This window comes from Vulpes vulpes, chromosome 9, assembly GCF_048418805.1.
Source record: "Vulpes vulpes isolate BD-2025 chromosome 9, VulVul3, whole genome shotgun sequence".
Classification (NCBI taxonomy): Eukaryota; Metazoa; Chordata; class Mammalia; order Carnivora; family Canidae; genus Vulpes; species Vulpes vulpes.
This window is the reverse complement of record NC_132788.1, coordinates 94316566-94333522: the sequence shown is the minus strand read 5'-3', so window position 1 is coordinate 94333522 and position 16957 is coordinate 94316566. Positions and strand designations below refer to the sequence as shown.

Here is a 16957-nt window from a genome sequence, read left to right as displayed (position 1 = left end):
ATTAAGGTACACTGAATTTAAAACCCAAAGAAAGCTTTGGCTGAAGGGCACTGATAAAAATAATACTTTCATAACATAAATATATTCAATTCCCTTAGCCACTTCTAGAAGCTCTGTTGCAGATGTTTAAAAAAAAAAAAAAGGGACCAATTTATGTAAGAGAGCAATATTCTTGTCTACCTAATGTGCGGATGAGAAAAACTGGCAATCCCAAACGTGACCGCAAAGTTTGAGGGCAAAAAAAGTCAAAACAGCTAAAAATATATTGTAAATAAAAATGTCTCTCACTTCCTAAAACTTCAGTAAGAAAGTCATTTCCGAAAGTACCACAGGGGAATGTCAAAAGAACCCAAGATCCTGCCCCTGCGTATCAATCTCTAGAAACAGACAAACTCCACTGCGCTGCACAACTCAAATTAACAGGTTTTCTAGACTACTTCATCTTTTCATTCACTGAACGAGAAATTACTAAGCAACTACTAAGGGTGAGGCAAGGAGTACCAGTCACGCGGGAGGTGGGGGGTTGGGGGGGGGGGGAAATGCAGTGAAGAGGCGGGACAAGTTCCTTGCCCCAGTGCTATGGTTCTCAATGGGAAAAGTATGGAACTTGAAAAGGGTGTTCGGAAATCTGGGGCAGAGGAGGTATTTTGGGCTGTCTGCTTCATTACACCTTCTAAAAGAGTCATTCCTATGTATCTACAAGGGGAAGTTAAAAAACACTCGTTATAAATAAAAGGTTAAGTCACAACTTTCAATACCACTGACTCAACGGAACTTACCACCCAAGAGTTAAGAGAAACAGCTAAATGAGAAAAAAAAAAAATCTCACAAAGTGGTACAAAGAAAATCAAGGTGATGTGAAGTGCGCCAGTCTAGTATAAACGGGGCTCTCAGGGAAGGCCTCACTGAGAAACTCATTAGGTACCAGTAAACGTTCCTTCTTGTACTCACACTACCCAGAACTAAAAGTGCAATAGGGTAAAAACTGTCGTTTTTTGTTTTTTTTTAATATCCGTGCTTCGTCAATACTATCATCCATTATATTGGCCTGCTGTTAACTTCCGAGTACAATCGTCTAGTCGTTCTTCACCGAGCCAACAACAGGTAGTAGAACCTTAGCTACCTCACTTGACTTTGAAGACGTCTCTGAACAAAACTTGAAGCTGCTCTTACGACACTAGCTCGGACAGTTTGTAATAATCACTGTTCGCACACCCAATGCAGCTAACAAAAGAGATTCACGCCCTCCGGTTTGCTGAGCTCGAGATGCTCCGGCACCCCGGGGTGAGCTGGGACTCCCGCCCGCAGCGCGGGGGCTCCCAGAGGCCTGGCCCCGAGGGCCCGCCGGTGCAGCCCCGGGCGCGCGGGCGCCGAGAGCGGACGGCGGGGGCGTGGCGGGCCCGGCGCCTGCCTTTGTTGTCCCTCGTGGCGCGCGGGGGGGAGGGGCGGCCCGAGGCCCGCGAGGCCAGTAGCTGCGCCCGGCTCCCGTCGCGTGGCCTCCCGGCCCCCACGGGCGCGCGTACCCACCTTCTTGTAGTGCTTGCCCAGCCAGACCCGCACCGAATCCAGCTGGGACACCGTCTCCGGGCTCTCCCAAAACTTGCTGGCCGGGCCACCGTCCTTCCGCCGATAAACCGCCAGGCCCGCGGCCGCCGCCGCGCCTCCCGCGCCCGCGGCGCCCGCCGCCGCCCCCAGCCCGCCGCCGCCCGCCGCCGCGGCCATCGTCGCCGTCCGTCGTCCCCACCGCCCGGCCCGCCCCAGCCCTCGCGGCGTTCCCCGTTCGCACCCGCGCGCGCGCGCAGCCGCCGCTGCCGCCTCCCGGCCCCGCCCAGCCAACCCCCTTCCGGCGCGGAGGGCCGGCCACGCCCCTTCTCGGGACCCGGTCCCTAACTGCAGAGAGCACGCGCGCACGCATGCGCAGCACCGGCGCCGGGCGGAGTCGGGTCCAGCGCTTGCCCCCGCCTCTTCCGCCCGACGAGGCCGGCTGCGCGGTTTCTCCGCTGCTCGCTCTGGGCCTCTGCGGGGTTGTGCAGGACCAAAGTTCCTGCATCCCGTCAACCACTGCACGGGGATCCTGTGTCCTGCCCTGCCACCGCCGGAGAGGAAAGACCTGGCGTGAGAAGTTCCGAGGGGGAAGCCCGTTTAGGGTGTCGAGTGCTGGCCGAGGATGGGGAACCTGCGCCTGCTTCCCCTCTGCGCCCAGACCTTCTGCACCGCGTGGTCGCGTAGCCTTTGTAAGCATCCACCTGGGCGCACCGCCCGGAGCTGCTGCTGCAGCACACGCCTTCCTCCCCGTGGTGGCTCCAGCCACACCAGCTCTTTACTGCCTCAGGGCCCTCGCACTAGCTGTTCCAGCAACCGGGACAGCTCTTCCCCTATGACTGACTCTTTGGCGCTTTCAAATTCATAGTTTAAAGGTGCTTCCGAAAAAAGAAAGAGATCCCTGACTGTACAGTCTTAAGCAGCTACTCAGCATTCTCTGTGTAGCCGCTCTCCCTACGACCTGGGATTTTTCTTATTTTCTTACTTATCCACATCCATTCCGTGAGAACCTAATCGTGACTTGTTCACGGGTGTACTTTAAGTGCTGGAAACAGAGCCTGTTATCTAATAATGTTCCATAAATATTCGATGAATGAGTGAATGAATGACCAGTGGAGGAGTAGAAAGATTTTAAATTATTAACAAAGTATGATTGGCCATTATGGCGTTATAAGCATTATATCATATAACACCAGAACAGCAGGTGACTAATTGCTTGTGAGAAAGCCGTGAGTTTTTGAGACCAGCTTTTAAGAATGAATAGAGTATGATCAGGAAGGAAAGAACATTTCAGACCCACAAAAACAAATGGGTCTGAGGCTTTAAACTGTGAAATAAGCTGGGTGAAACCCTCCTTGAGCCCGTTGTGACAGTAAATTTTGACTTTATCCTGTAAGCATTAGGAAACCAGCTGGAGCAGAGAGAATGACATGATCAGATCTATAAATTAGGAAGATAACAGTTGCAAGTGTGAATGATATATTAGAGGAAGAAGATTTTTTTTTTAAAAAGATGAGCTGATAAAACACTGTAGGACAGAAGCGATGGGCATCAAATATGAGTAAGATGTGACTCTTGCCTTCTGAGAGCTCAGACTTTAGAAATACAATAGTTGGTGTTTATGGGGCACGTTTGTGTGCTGTGCCCTGTACTGAGTATAGCTGTATTACTGTGAATAAGGAAATTGAGGCAGAGAGAGTTTAAGTAACTGACTAGCAGATATTAGAGTCAGCTTTTGAACCCAGGTGTTAGACCTTGGAGTACTCCTGTCCCCCTCTTCCCACATACACTGTTTTCTTTCTTTTTTTTTTTTAATATTTATTTATTTATTTATTTATTTATTTATTTATTTATTTGAGAGGGAAAGAAGGGGAAAGGCCGGAGAGAAAGGAGAGAGTCTTAAGCAGCCTCTGTGCTGAACGTGGAACCAACACAGGGTTTGATCTCACAACCCTGAGATCACAATCTGAGCTGAAACCAAGTGTCACATGCTTAACCAGCTATGCCACCACTGTTTCCTATTAGCACCTTGTGAGTAGAGCAGAAAAAGTGCTCTAGAGGAATTCAGAAAATTATTTCATTTGCCTGGAGCCATAGGGAAGGAAGTTAGTTATCCCAGACCAGTGGTATTACAACTTTTTTGCTCATACAACTTCTAAAATAATTTGGAACACTATATTCCTTCTTTTTTTTTTTTTTAAAGAAAAACATCTAAGGGCAGCCCCAGTGGCTTAACGGTTTAGCGCCACTTCAGCCCAGGGCACGATCCTGAGGACCTGGGATCGAGTCCCACGTCGGGCACCCTGCGTGGAGCCTGCTTCTCCCTCAGCCTATGTCTCTGCCTCTCCTTTTGTGTCTCTCATGAATAAATAAATAAAATCTTAAAAAAGAAAAAAAGGAAAACCTCTAAAATTTTTCATAAAATTAACTGAGGGCATTATAAAGATGGGCATTTTTAAATAAAATTATTATATCATATTTTTAAAGTTTTTATTTTGAAATAAACTCAAACTTACAAAAAAGTTACAAATACAAAAAAAAAGTTACAAATACAGTACAAAGAACTCTTTCTTTTCCTGGGACACCTGGGTGGCTCAGCAGCTGAGCATCTCCCTTTAGGCATGATCCTGGGATCCAGGGCATGATCCTGGGATCCAGGATTGAGTCCCACATCAGGCTCCCCCCAGGGAGTCTGCTTCTCCCTCTGCCCGTGTTTCTGCCTCTCTCTCTCTCTCTTTCTCTCGCTGTGTCTCTCATGAATAAATAAATAAAAATCTTTTTTTTAAATAACTTTATTTTCCTGAACAATATGATTATGTTGGTGACATGATGCCCCATCATTCCCAAAAATGTTAGTGTATAGCAGCACCTGGGTGGCTCAGTCAGTTAAGCATCTGCTTTCTGCTCAGTTCATGATTCCAGGGTCCTGGGATCAAACCCCACGTCCAGCTCTCTGCTCAGTGGGAATCCTGCTTCTCCCTCTGCTGTTCCCCCACTGTGCTCTCTGGCTCTGTCAAATAAATAAAATCTTTAAAAAAAACTTTTTTTAATTTAAAAAATGTTAATATTTCCCACAGAGAAGTATATCCTATTACATAATCACAACACGACCCTCAACACCAGGAAATTAACATTTATACTATCCTCACACCCCTTTCATTTTTTCTTATTGTCCCTGTAAGCTCCCACAGCAGAGTTTCCAGTTCAGAATCATGCATTGCAATTAGAGCAGGTTTCAAGTCTTTCAATCTGGAACATTTCCTTGGTCTTTAACTTCACAACATTGACAATTTTGAAGATTTCAAGCCATTTATTTTATAGAATGTCCCTCACTTTGAGTTTGGCTGATGTTCTTCATGCTGTGTTCTTTTCACTGTATATAAATGGCACATGATTTCATGACTTCCATAACTTTGAGGAGTTGATTGCGATAGTATCTGGCAGGCTTCCCTACTATGTAGTTATTCTTTTTGCTTTGTAATTAATTAATATTTTCTGGGCAGCCCCGGTGGCGCAGCGGTTTAGCGCCACCTGCAGCCCAGGGCGTGATCCTGGACACCCTGGATCCAGTCCCACATCAGGCTCTCTGCATGGAGCCTGCTTCTCCCTCTGCCTGTGTCTCTCTCTCTGTGTGTCTCTATAAATAAATAAATAAAATCTTTTTAAAAATAAAAAAAATAATTAGTATTTTCTGGGGAGAGATTTTGAAGGTATGTGAATACCTCATTCTTCATCAGACTGCCCACTTTTATCAGACAAAGTCAAATGGTTGCAAATTTAACTACAGGTTTGTAACTCTAACAAGAAGAAATGTGGCTGCTATTGTTTTTATTATATTTACTTATTTTACCAGTTCACCTACATGTAACCATTCTCCAGGCTGGGCTACCCTCCCATGCAGGTACCTCTATCCTAGGCTCCTACAGTGACATGCAAGTCACCCTAATATGCTTATCTATCTTGCTGACACCACCTAAAGGCTTTAGGACTGAATTATTTGAGAAAAGATGGTAAGGTAATAGGAAAAGTAAGTAGACATCACTCTTAAACCTAATGAAGTCTAAATATGTAAGAATTTGGTGGCCATAGTATAATATAGACAGTCCTCTCTGCACAAGAGTTAATACCCTAAAAGTGACTGTGTAAGCAGAAACTATGCAAAGCAACCTTAATAATCAATGGGGAAAATCACAGTTCTACCCTGGCCTTTAAACTTTTTTTATCAAAACATGAAAAACCTTATCAGTTATAAATGTATAAGAAAATGGATATAGTAAAATTAAATTTATTTAGTACAACCAAAAACATTAGAAATATTGGGGTGCCTGACTGGCTCAGTTAGAAGAGCACATGGCTCTTGATTTCAGGGTCTAGAGTTCAAGACCTACATTCGGTGTCAAAATTACTAAAAATAAATAAATCTTTAAAAAAAGTGTTTTGGTTTTTTTTTAAAGATTTTTTATTTGTTTATTCGTGAGAGGAGAAAGAGAGGCAGAGACACAGGCAGAGGGAGAAGCAGGCTCCATGCAGGGAGCTTGATGTGGGACTTGATCCCAGGCCTCCAGGATCACGCTTGGGGCTGAAGGCGGCACTAAACTGCTGAGCCACCCGGGCTTCCCTGTTTTATTTTTTTTTTTAAGTGTTTTATTTTTTGGTCAAAACTTAACCAATAGTAATTTGAACTTCTCATATAAGTTATGAGCAAGCATTTTTTTTCTGTCTTTTGTCAAATTCTCATACCCCTTTCTAAGCTTGATCAGCTTCCAACATTTCGTACTTTACACTTTTAATGTGAAGCTTTTGGCAAGATGAACTCCTCTGAGATGTCTTCATTTTTTCTTCATAATCACTTTCCTCATTTACTTGGCTAAATTTGGCATAATGAAGTTCCTCAAGAGTCTGGAAGAGCTTCAGGGTCAATATTCCCAAGATCAGCTGTTTCTTCTGTATTGTTATATATATTTTATTTGAATTTCACTTCATAACAATAGAATAAAAAAATTCACAGGACTCGGGGCACCTGGGTGGCTCAGTCAGTTGCGTGTCTGCCTTCAGCTCAGGTTATGATCCTGCGGTCCTGAGATAGAGCCCCACTTTGGGCTCCCTGCTGAGCAGGGGAGTCTGCTTCTCCCTCTCCCTCTGTCCCTACCCCCATGCTTGCTCTCTCAAATAACTAAAATCTTTTAAGAAAAGAAATTAGATATAAATAAATAGAAAAACATATTTATGAATCAGAAGTCTTAACTTTTTTAAAAGGATTTTATTTGTTTGAGATAGAATGTTAGAGAAGAAGCACGAGCAGAGGGGAGAGGGAGAAGCAGACTCCCCGCTGAGCATGGAGCCCAATGTAGGGCCTGACCCCAGTACAAACTTTCCAGTTATAAAATAAGTAAGTCACAGGGATGAAAACTACAGCATAGAGAATACAGTCAATAATATTGTAATAATGTTAAGTGGTGACAGATGGTAACTACACTTATTGTGGAGAGTATAGTGTAAGGCATAGAATTGTCAAATCACTATGTTGTATCCTCGAAACCAATAAAAAAAATTTGTTTCAAGGACACCAACAAGAAAATGAAGAAAAGCACAAAACAAGAAAATATTTCTAAATCATATATCTGATAAGAGACTTGTATCTGGAATAATAGAACTCTTACAATAAAATATGAAAGGATCAATAACCCAGTTGACTAACAACCAAATAGAATAAACTTAGTACATGCAACATTATGGATGAACATATTGAGTGTTCTCACATTGTATGTTTTGTATGAACATATTGTATGTTTCTCACAAACATATTGAGTGAAATAAGTCTGATCCAAAAGAGTATATACAGTATGATTCAATATATATAAAATTATAGAACAGCCTTGGTTGCCTCAGGGGAGTGGAGGAAGTATAAGGGAGTTTTCTGGGGTAGTAATAAGCTGTAGTTTGAAACGGATTTGCACTTACACAGATGTATGCATACCACTTATGGAATGGTACACAAGATATGTGCATTTTTTTTAAGGATTTATTCATGAGAGAGACAGAGAGAGAGGCAGAGACAGGCAGAGGGAGAAGCAGGCTCCCTGTGGACTGCTCAGTATGGAACTCCATTCTGGGACTCCAGGGACACGATCTGAGCGAAAGGCAGATGCTCAACCACTGAGGCACCCAGGTGCCCAACATATGTGCATTTCACTGTAAATTTTCCCTCAAAAAAAAAAAAAAAGCTCTAGACAAATATCGATCTCTTGTTAAAAATATGCACGCTGAAGGTGCACCTGGGTGGCTCAGTTAGTTGAGTGACTCTTGGTTTCAGCTCAGATCATGACCTCAGGGTCCTAGGATCAAGCCCAGCATCAGGCTCCCCACTCAGAGTGGAGTCTGCTTGTCTCCCTCTCCGTCTACCCTTCTCCCACCTCTTTCTTTGAAATGAATAAATAAATCTTTAAAAAAAAAAACACTGGGGATCCCTGGGTGGCGCAGCGGTTTGGCGCCTGCCTTTGGACCAGGGCGCGATCCTGGAGACCCGGGATCGAATCCCACGTCGGGCTCCTGGTGCATGGAGCCTGCTTCTCCCTCTGCCTGTGTTTCTGCCTCTCTCTATCTCTCTGTGACTATCATAAATAAATAAAAATTTAAAAAAAATAAAAATAAATAAATAAAAAAACACTGGAGTGTTTAGAAATTAAATATACTTCTCACCTAGCTCTCCAAATTATACACTAAATTTACATAGTGATCTATCAAAAATTATTTTTATTGATCTATAGATGAAAAGTGGATTAGGTTTCCTCAATTTTGAGGAAAAGAATTAGTAGAAATGGCATGATTGTTTACCATCCTTACAGTCATTAATTAGCTTGATCAGTTTCTGGGAAGGATACCAAGAAGGCTTTTTAACAATACATCAAAGACTAGGGTTTGACAAACATTTTCTCTCTTTTTTTTAAGATTTTATTTATTCACGAGAGAGAGGAAGAGAGGCAGAGACACAGGCAGAGGGAGAAGCAGGCTCCATGCTGGGAGTCCGACCTGGGGCGGGTCTCCAGGATCACGCCCTGGGCCGATGGCAGTGCTAAACCCCTGAGCACACTGGGCGGCCCAAATATTTTCTCTAAACGGTCAGATAACAAATATTTAGCCCTACAGGCCATAGTTTCCATCCCAGTTATTCAACCCTGCCATTGTATTGCAAAAGCAGCTGTAGATAATATGTAAATAAACGAGCATATCTGTGTTCCAGTGACATTTTATTTACAAAAGTAGGTGGTAGGCAGAGCTTTTGCTTCAGATATTGAAAAAGTTCAGAAAATGGATAATGGTGATGGTTGCACTGTGAATATATACTTAATAAATGCCACTGAATTGTGCACTTAAAAATGGTTAAAATAGTAAATAGCATATTTTGCCACCAAAAAAACAAAACATGGATAGCAGGCCAAATTGGGCCTTGTGGGCCATAGTATGTTGATCCCTGACAAAGACTGTTATATCTGTTCCTCTGACTTAGAAGCATATTGTTTAACTCAATTTACTCAGATCAGCTTGAGAAAATCACATTATTTTTAATTTTATTAAACTATTATAATACAGTATTTTTGGTAAAGCACTTTTATCACAAAGTTTAGATGTATTTTCATCTAGACCTTAGAACCACACATTTGGGATCCCTGGGTGGCTCAGCGGTTTAGCGCCTGCCTTTGGCCCAGGGCACGATCCTGGAGACCGGGGATCGAATCCCACGTCGGGCTCCCGGTGCATTTCCCTCTGCCTGTGACTCTGCCTCTCTCTCTCTCTCTCTCTCTCTCTCTCTGTGACTATCATAAATAAATAAATAAATAAATAAATAAATAAATAAATAAACAAACAAACCACACATTTAAGCCCACTCAAATTATGGAAAATGTTTGCCATATAATCTAAATTGACAAAAACAGTCCTTCTTGTCAAGCAAATGAGGAAACCTTTAATTTTGTCAGAGGAAGACTGACATAATTTTTAATTCAAATTGATACATTAATATTTGTGTCAAGGAATAATCTAAAAGCTACCAAGAAAAAAAAAAAAAATAAAAGCTACCAAGAAATCGATTATGTAACGCATTCTTTTTTTTTTTTAAGATTTCATTTATTGGGGATCCCTGGGTGGCGCATCGGTTTGGCGCCTGCCGTTGGCCCAGGGCGCCATCCTGGAGACCCAGGTTCGAATCCCACGTCGGGCTCCGGGTGCATGGAGCCTGCTTCTCCCTCTGCCTGTGTCTCTGCCTCTCTGTGTGTGTGTGTGACTATCATAAATAAAAAATAAATAAAAATTAAAAAAAAAAGATTTCATATATTTACTCATGAGAGACACAGAGAGGCAGAGACATAGAGAAGCAGGCTCCTTGGCAGGGAGTCTGATGTGGGACTGGATCCCGGGGATCACGCCTTGAGCAAAGGCAGACGCTCAACCACTGAGCCACCCAGGTAACATTTTCTTATTTTTTTTCTTTTTAAAGATTTTATATATTTCTTCATGAGAGACAGAGAGAAAAGCAGAGGCAGAAGCAGACTCCTCGTGGAGCAGGGAGCCCAATGCAAGGCTCCATCCCAGGACTCTGGAATCATGACCCGAGCTGAGGGCAATCATTTAACCAACTGAACCACCCAGGCAACCTATGTAACACATTCTATGAGGTCATTGTTAAAAGCAGTCCAATCAATATCAAAAGGATTTAGTTCTAAAACCATTTTTATAAATCACAAAAATGATATAATATACTGATTGATCAATCAATAATCAAAAACCTCCCAACAAAGAAATGCCCTGGCCTTGATGGTAAATTCTAGCATTCATTAAAACAGAACTAATATCAACCCTCCTCAAATTTTTTCAAAATATTGGACAGGAGGAAACACTTCCAAACTTCTGAGTCTAGCATTACCGTAATACCAAAACCAGGCAGAGACATTACGACAGAATAAAACCAGAAACCAGTATCGCTTATGAAAATTGATGTAAAACTAACAAAATACTCCAAACCAATAAACCATAAGCAAGTGAGATTTATTCCTAGAACGTAAGGATGGGGCAGCCTGGGTGGTTCAGCGGTTTAGCGCCGCCTTCAGTCCAGGGCATGATCCTGGAGACCCAGGATCGAATTCCAAGTCGGGCTCCCTGCATGGAGCCTGCTTCTCCCTCTGCCTGTGTCACTGTCTCTATCTATCTATCTCTCTCTCTCTTTCTGTCTGTCTCTCATGAATAAATAAAGTCTTAAAAAAATAACATTAAGGATGGTTCAAAATACAAAAATCAACCAACATAGTACACCACATTAATGGAATAATGAGAAAACACACATGGTCATCTCAATGCAGAAAAAGGACTTAACAAAATTAAACACCTTTCCATGATGAAAATCGTCAATAAAGTAGGGATAGAAGAAAACCACCTCGGCATGATAAAAGACACATTAAGAAAAACCCGCAGTGGGATCCCTGGGTGGCGCAGCGGTTTAGCGCCTGCCTTTGGCCCAGGGCACGATCCTGGAGACCCGGGATCCAATCCCACGTCGGGCTCCCGGTGCATGGAGCCTGCTTCTCCCTCTGCCTATGTCTCTCCCTCTCTCTCTCTCTCTGTGACTATCATAAATAAAAAAATAAAAAAAGAAAAAGAAAAACCCGCAGTGATACTTCATGATACTAGATTTGACAATGATTTGTTGGATATGATGCCAAAAGTACAGGCAACAAAGGAAAAATTAGACAACTGGACATATGCTAAGTATGATGGGACCTGGTGAATATTACACTATGAAATAAGCCAAACATACACGCAAAAAAAAAAAAATCATACACAAGTAGTGTATGATTCTGTTTATATGATGTACCTAGAATAGTTAAAAATCATAAAGATAAACAGTAGAATGGTGATTGTTAGGGGCTAGAGGAGGAAAAATGGGCAGTTATTGTTCAATAAGCTGGAGCCTCAAAGGATGAGAGAGAGTAGAGGCAATAACTGAAAATGATTGAGAATTGTCCAAAACAATTACATCTATTCATAGATTCAAGAACCAAAGAAATCCCAAATGTGACAAATAAGTAGAAATTCTCAACTAGACTCATTTTAGTAAAACTGCAGAAATTCTAAGAGATGTATATCAGACAGAAGAAAGATGATCTCTGATTTGCCAAAAATAAAATACAAAATTAAATATAAAATTAAAAAAGGGATGCCTGGGTGGCTCGGTGGTTGAACATCTGCCGTCAGCTTAGGTTGTGATCCTTGGTATCGAGTCCCACATTGGGCTCCCTGCCGAGGAGCCTGCTTCTCCCTCTGCTTATGTCTCTGCCTCTCTCTCTTTGTCTCTCATGAATAAATAAATAAAATCCTTTAAAAAAAAGAATAAATACAGTGGTAAATAATAGGTAGCTCTCAATATTAATGGTGTAAAACAAGAATGTCTTGTGGGATTTTAAGATTTTATCTAAAAAATTTTTTTTAAGATTTTATTTACTTGAGAGTAAGAGCAAGAGCATGAGCAGGGTGAGGGGCAGAAGGAGAAGCAGACTCCCCACTGAACAGGAAGCAAGATATGGAACTTGATCATGACCTGAGCCAAAGACATGCTTAACCAACTGAGCCACCCAAGGCACCTGGATTTTATTTTTTAAGTAATATCTTCCCCAACATGGGGCTTGAACCCATGACCTAGAGATCAAGACAAGAGTCATGTGCTCTCCTGACTGAGCCAGCAGTCAGGCACCCCTGTCTTGTGAGATTTTTTTTTTTTTTTTTGGTCTTGTGGGATTTTAAAATAGAGAATCTAAACATTTAACAAGAATAGTATGTAAGTTGTGAGTGGAGAAATGGTAGTCTTCTGAAAAGGTAAATATATTGGTTAACATTTGATAAACTAATGACGCGTATTTGATTTCTAGTGCACCACTAGAAGAGTAGAGACCTTGCATATCATTCAAAGTAGTAACGTTAAAAAGTGATAGGCAGTAGAAGAGTGGAACTGACTAAAGCTTAGCTTCAGCCCATAACATATCAGCAATTACATTAAATTTATTAGAATCAAAAGTCTTGATTAAAAGAAATACTTCAATAAAATAAAATAAAATAAAATAAATACTTCATGCTGGATTTTTAATTAATTATTATTTTTTAAGTAGGCTCCATACCTCAATGTGGGGCTTGAACTCACAACCTTGAGATCAATAGTTGCATGCTCCATGGACTGAGCCAGCCAGGCACCCCTAGATTGTATTTTTTTAAACTAAATGTTTCTCTTTTTGTCCTTCCCTTCCATCCTGAGCAGTTTGTTCTGGAAACTATCAGGAGATGCATCTGTCTGCACAGGGAATGAGGCTATGGTAGCCCAGATGAGGGTGTCACAGTCTGAGCCTGATGAGAAGGGCATCCATATGGTGGTTGAGGGGGTATCTCTTGTGGGGTGGCACAGTGTGAGCACATTTAGAAGGGCATCCATATAGGGGCAACCTAGCACAGGGTGTCAGTTCCCAAATGTGGTGAGGAGGGTTCTCAGGGAGTTGAGAGGACAAACCTGGCATGGGGTATCAGAGCCTAGGTGGAATGAAAAGGGTTTTCACGTGGGGAGAGCCACCTGGAATGTTTTAGCAGGGCCTGAGCAAGGTGAGGAAAGCCTCTATACAAAGAGAATAGGCTTAAAAAATAATAATTTAAAAAAAAGAGAGAGAGAATAGGCTGACATGGGGTGTCAGAGCCTTAGCGCCTTTTGAACAGATCTCTAGGGGCTGTAGATAATATAATTATCAAACAGACTAAAATTAAATTAAAATTCTCTAATCTAAAGAGAGAGAAGAAAAGATATAAATTTTGGGAATGAGAAAACGAACATGACAGATTAGAAATGCTAAAACTGAAAAACAGAGGCACCTGGGTGGCTCAGTTGTTGAGCGTCTGCCTTTGGCTCAGATCATGTTCCCGGGGTCCTGGGACTGAGTCTCGCGTAGAGTCCCACATCAGGCCCCCCTTGGGGAGCCTGCTTCTCCCTCTACCTATGTCTCTGCCTCTCTCTGTATGTCTCTCATGAATAAATAAATAAATAAAACTGAAAAACACAATAATGCACATTGGTAACTTGATGGTTTTCAAAGCAAATTAGTCACAGCTAAGCGAATTGGAAAATCGAAAGAAATATCCACAAAGAAAAAAAAAAAGAAATATCCACAAAGAAGCATAAAGAAGTAAAAAGAAGAGAGAAAAAATACAGAGTGAGATTCATAGAAGATAGACAGGTCCTAATATGTATTTGATTAGATTCCCAGAAGGAGAAAAGAAAGAGCATGTAACAGAGGTGACTGATAATAATGGCTGGTAATTTTCAAATACTTTATTTCCACTATATTGTAAACCTTGAAACTAATACAACACTGCATGTTAACTCACTGGAATTAAAATAAACAATTAAAAAGAGTTAATTAATTTTTTTAAAGATTTTTTATTTATTTATTCAGAGAGAGAGAAAGAGAGAGAGGTAGAGACACAGGCAAAGGGAGAAGCAGGCTCCATGCAGGGAGCCCGATGTGGGACTCGATTCCGGGTCTCCAGGATCTCACCCCGGGGCTGCAGGCGGTGCTGAACCGCTGCGCCACCAGGGCTGCCCTAGTTAATTAGTTAATTTAAAAAAAGAAATTATTTCTAACAATAATCCTTAGAGTCAAGGAGACCTAGAGCCCCAAGAAAGGAAAGAAGTAAAGAAAAAGTCACACCTAAACACATCATAGTGAAACCTCTGGTTGAAAAAAGAAAAAAAGAAACCTCTGGTTGACTCCATTTCCTCTCAGGTCAGGATGGCTGTGATATTATTTTCTTTTGGAAAGTGCTCTGCTCAATATAGATGGATAAAAGAGCAAATAATGCACAATGATTACCTAGGTGTGGAAGACACTGAGTGCAAAGCTGCTCATCACTCTCAACTATAGTTTCCACTGTCTGCTTTATGGATGAGCCATAGTTAAGTTGGACTTTCTTCTCCTATTCTAAATTACTAACAGAAGAATATCTAAAATCCATAGGGGCGCCTGGGTGACTCAGTGCTTGAGCGTCTGTCTTTGGCTCCGGTCATGATCCCAGGGTCCTGGGATTGAGTCCCCCATTGGGCTCCCTGCAAGGAGTCTGCTTCTCCCTCTGCCTATGTCTCTGCCTCTCCCTGTGTGTGTGTGTCTCTCATTTTTTTTTAAAGAAAGATATGTGTTTTGTTTTGTTTTTAAGATTTTATTTATTTATTCATGAGAGAGAGAGAGAGAAAGAGGCAGAGACACAGGCAGAGGGAGAAGCAGGCCCCATGCAGGGAGCCCAACGTGGGACTCAATCCTGGGACTCTTGGATCACACCCTGGGCCGAAGGCAGGCGCTCAAAATGCTGAGCCACCCAGGCTGCCCATCCCTGTGTGTCTCTCATGAATAAATAAATAAAATTTTTTATAAATTAAAAATAAAATAAAATCCATTGAGGCCTCAGTACGTCTTAGATAACTGTTCTGAGTGATAGGAATGAAGCAGTGAACAAAATGGACCAAATCCCTTGCCCTTATAAAGCAAGCCAGTGTTTAATAGAAAAATAAATACACAGTATGTTAAATAGCAATAAGTTTAAGGGGGAGAATATAAAGCATGAGAAGGGGACATGAGACATTGGGGGTACAAATTTTACATGAGGCTTATGAAGAAAACGTTGGAGAAGGTGGGGAAGCCAGTCAGTGCTTCTGGGGAAGAGCAAGCACAAAGTCAATGAGAGCTTGGATTATATTCTCTGGGTCACACACAGCATTCTTCAGTGCCTTAGGATTTTTGCACTTTTTTCCCCTTCTCTGAGAAGACTGTTTCTCCCCACCCTACCCATTGCATGCAAATTCCTCTCCTTGAGGTTTCAATTTGAATGTCACCAATTTAGAGAGGTTTCCCAGCCAGACACTGTTGTCCACCCTCTCAACAGCCATTCTCTGCTGCTTGCCTGCTAGCAGAACACTAATTTTGTTGGGTGGACAGCTTCCCTTTCCCTTGCCCCAGAGTATGAGCCTGTACTGTGTGTTTTTTTCTTTTCAAGATCCTGTTCTGAAAAAAAAAAAAAAAAAATCCTGTTCTGGAACTTTCTTGGCCCTTTTTGCCTGGAAGTCAAAGAGCCAGGCACTGGCACAGGCCATGGGAAGACTGGCTTGGAAGTTCTTTGTAATGACTGTAGCTTTTCCTTTTTTTTTTTTTCTTTTAAGATTTTATTTATTTATTCATGAGAGGCACAGACAGAGACACAGGCAGAGGGAGAAGCAGGTTTCATGCAGGGAGCCTGATGCAGAACTTGATCCCGGGACCCCAGGATCACGCCCTGGGCCGAAGGCAGGCGCTAAACCGCTGAGCCACCCCAGGGATCCCTTTTTTAAAGATTTTATTTATTTGACACAGAGAGAGAGAATGCACACAAACAAGGAGAGCAGCAGAGGGAGAGGAAGAAGCAGGAACCTCATGCAGAACTTGATCCCAGGACTCTGGGATCACCACCTGAGCCAAAGGCAGATGCTTAACCAACTGAGCCACCCAGATTCCCTGACTTTCTCCTTTTTATGGACATTCTGTATGGGTATCATCAACCCTGTCATCTGGGCCAATTTGAGTTCTTCAGCAGAGCAGTCTCCCTCTTTGAGGGCAAAGGGCTTCCTGGGGAAGAGGATGAGTCCAGAGCCTCATTCCTTCAGCTGCTGCCTGTTGGCCTACAGGGGCTCTGTGGACTTCTTCCATCTGCCTTCCTGGATCCACTGACCTCCCAATGGTCCATGCCACCTTCTTGTGGATGCCAGCCTCCCCCCTGTAACTCTTCTAAGCCGAAGCCCCTGACAGCTTGCACCTTGGTGTGATTCCTCACCATGGGTCCAATGGGTCCAGCCACAGGGTGCCTGGATATGCCAGAGCTTGCCGGGTCTGATGTCTGTGGATCTTCCACTCTGGCTGATTGAACCATGTGGCTACGTACTACTGCTGTGCTTGTGGAAATTGGGCTTCAGGATCATGTCATTCTGGCTGGGCACATGGCTGCTGCCTCTAGGCCTAGGGGAGCAAGCAATGGGAGCTAGTCAGAGCCCTGTCCCCTCCCCAGCCATGCTGGGAGCAGCTCTGCAGTCCTGCCTGCCACCAATGGTGCCTGGGTCCAGCATACTCCAGACCTTCACTGTTTTAAGACTGTCATGTAATTCCACAGGGTTGAGTAAGAGACAGCCAAATCACCAAAATCTGATTCGTGAGAAATTGGGGAAGTCTGTTGGGATTTCTAGGGGAAATACTTCTCTCTGATAAAAAGGATCAGCAGGTTAGCATCCAAAATCTATAATGAACTTATCAAACTCAACACCCAAAGAACAAGTAATCCAGTTAAGTAATGGGCAGAAGACATGAATAGACAC

General features: G+C 42.7%; 1 protein-coding gene across 4 annotated transcripts in view; it reads right to left on the bottom strand.

Moving 5' to 3' along the window:
• SMARCC1 (SWI/SNF related BAF chromatin remodeling complex subunit C1) overlaps window positions 1-1737 on the bottom strand; it is a 167467-nt gene extending 165730 nt beyond the window's left edge. For all 4 annotated transcript variants that reach the window (XM_072721013.1, XM_072721014.1, XM_072721016.1 and 1 more), the window contains exon 1: window positions 1528-1737. In XM_072721013.1, the coding sequence (XP_072577114.1) occupies window positions 1528-1722 (195 nt within the window). In that variant the 5' untranslated portion in view covers window positions 1723-1737. The remainder of the gene's footprint in view (window positions 1-1527) is intronic.
• Between the last annotated feature and the right edge of the window lie 15220 nt (window positions 1738-16957).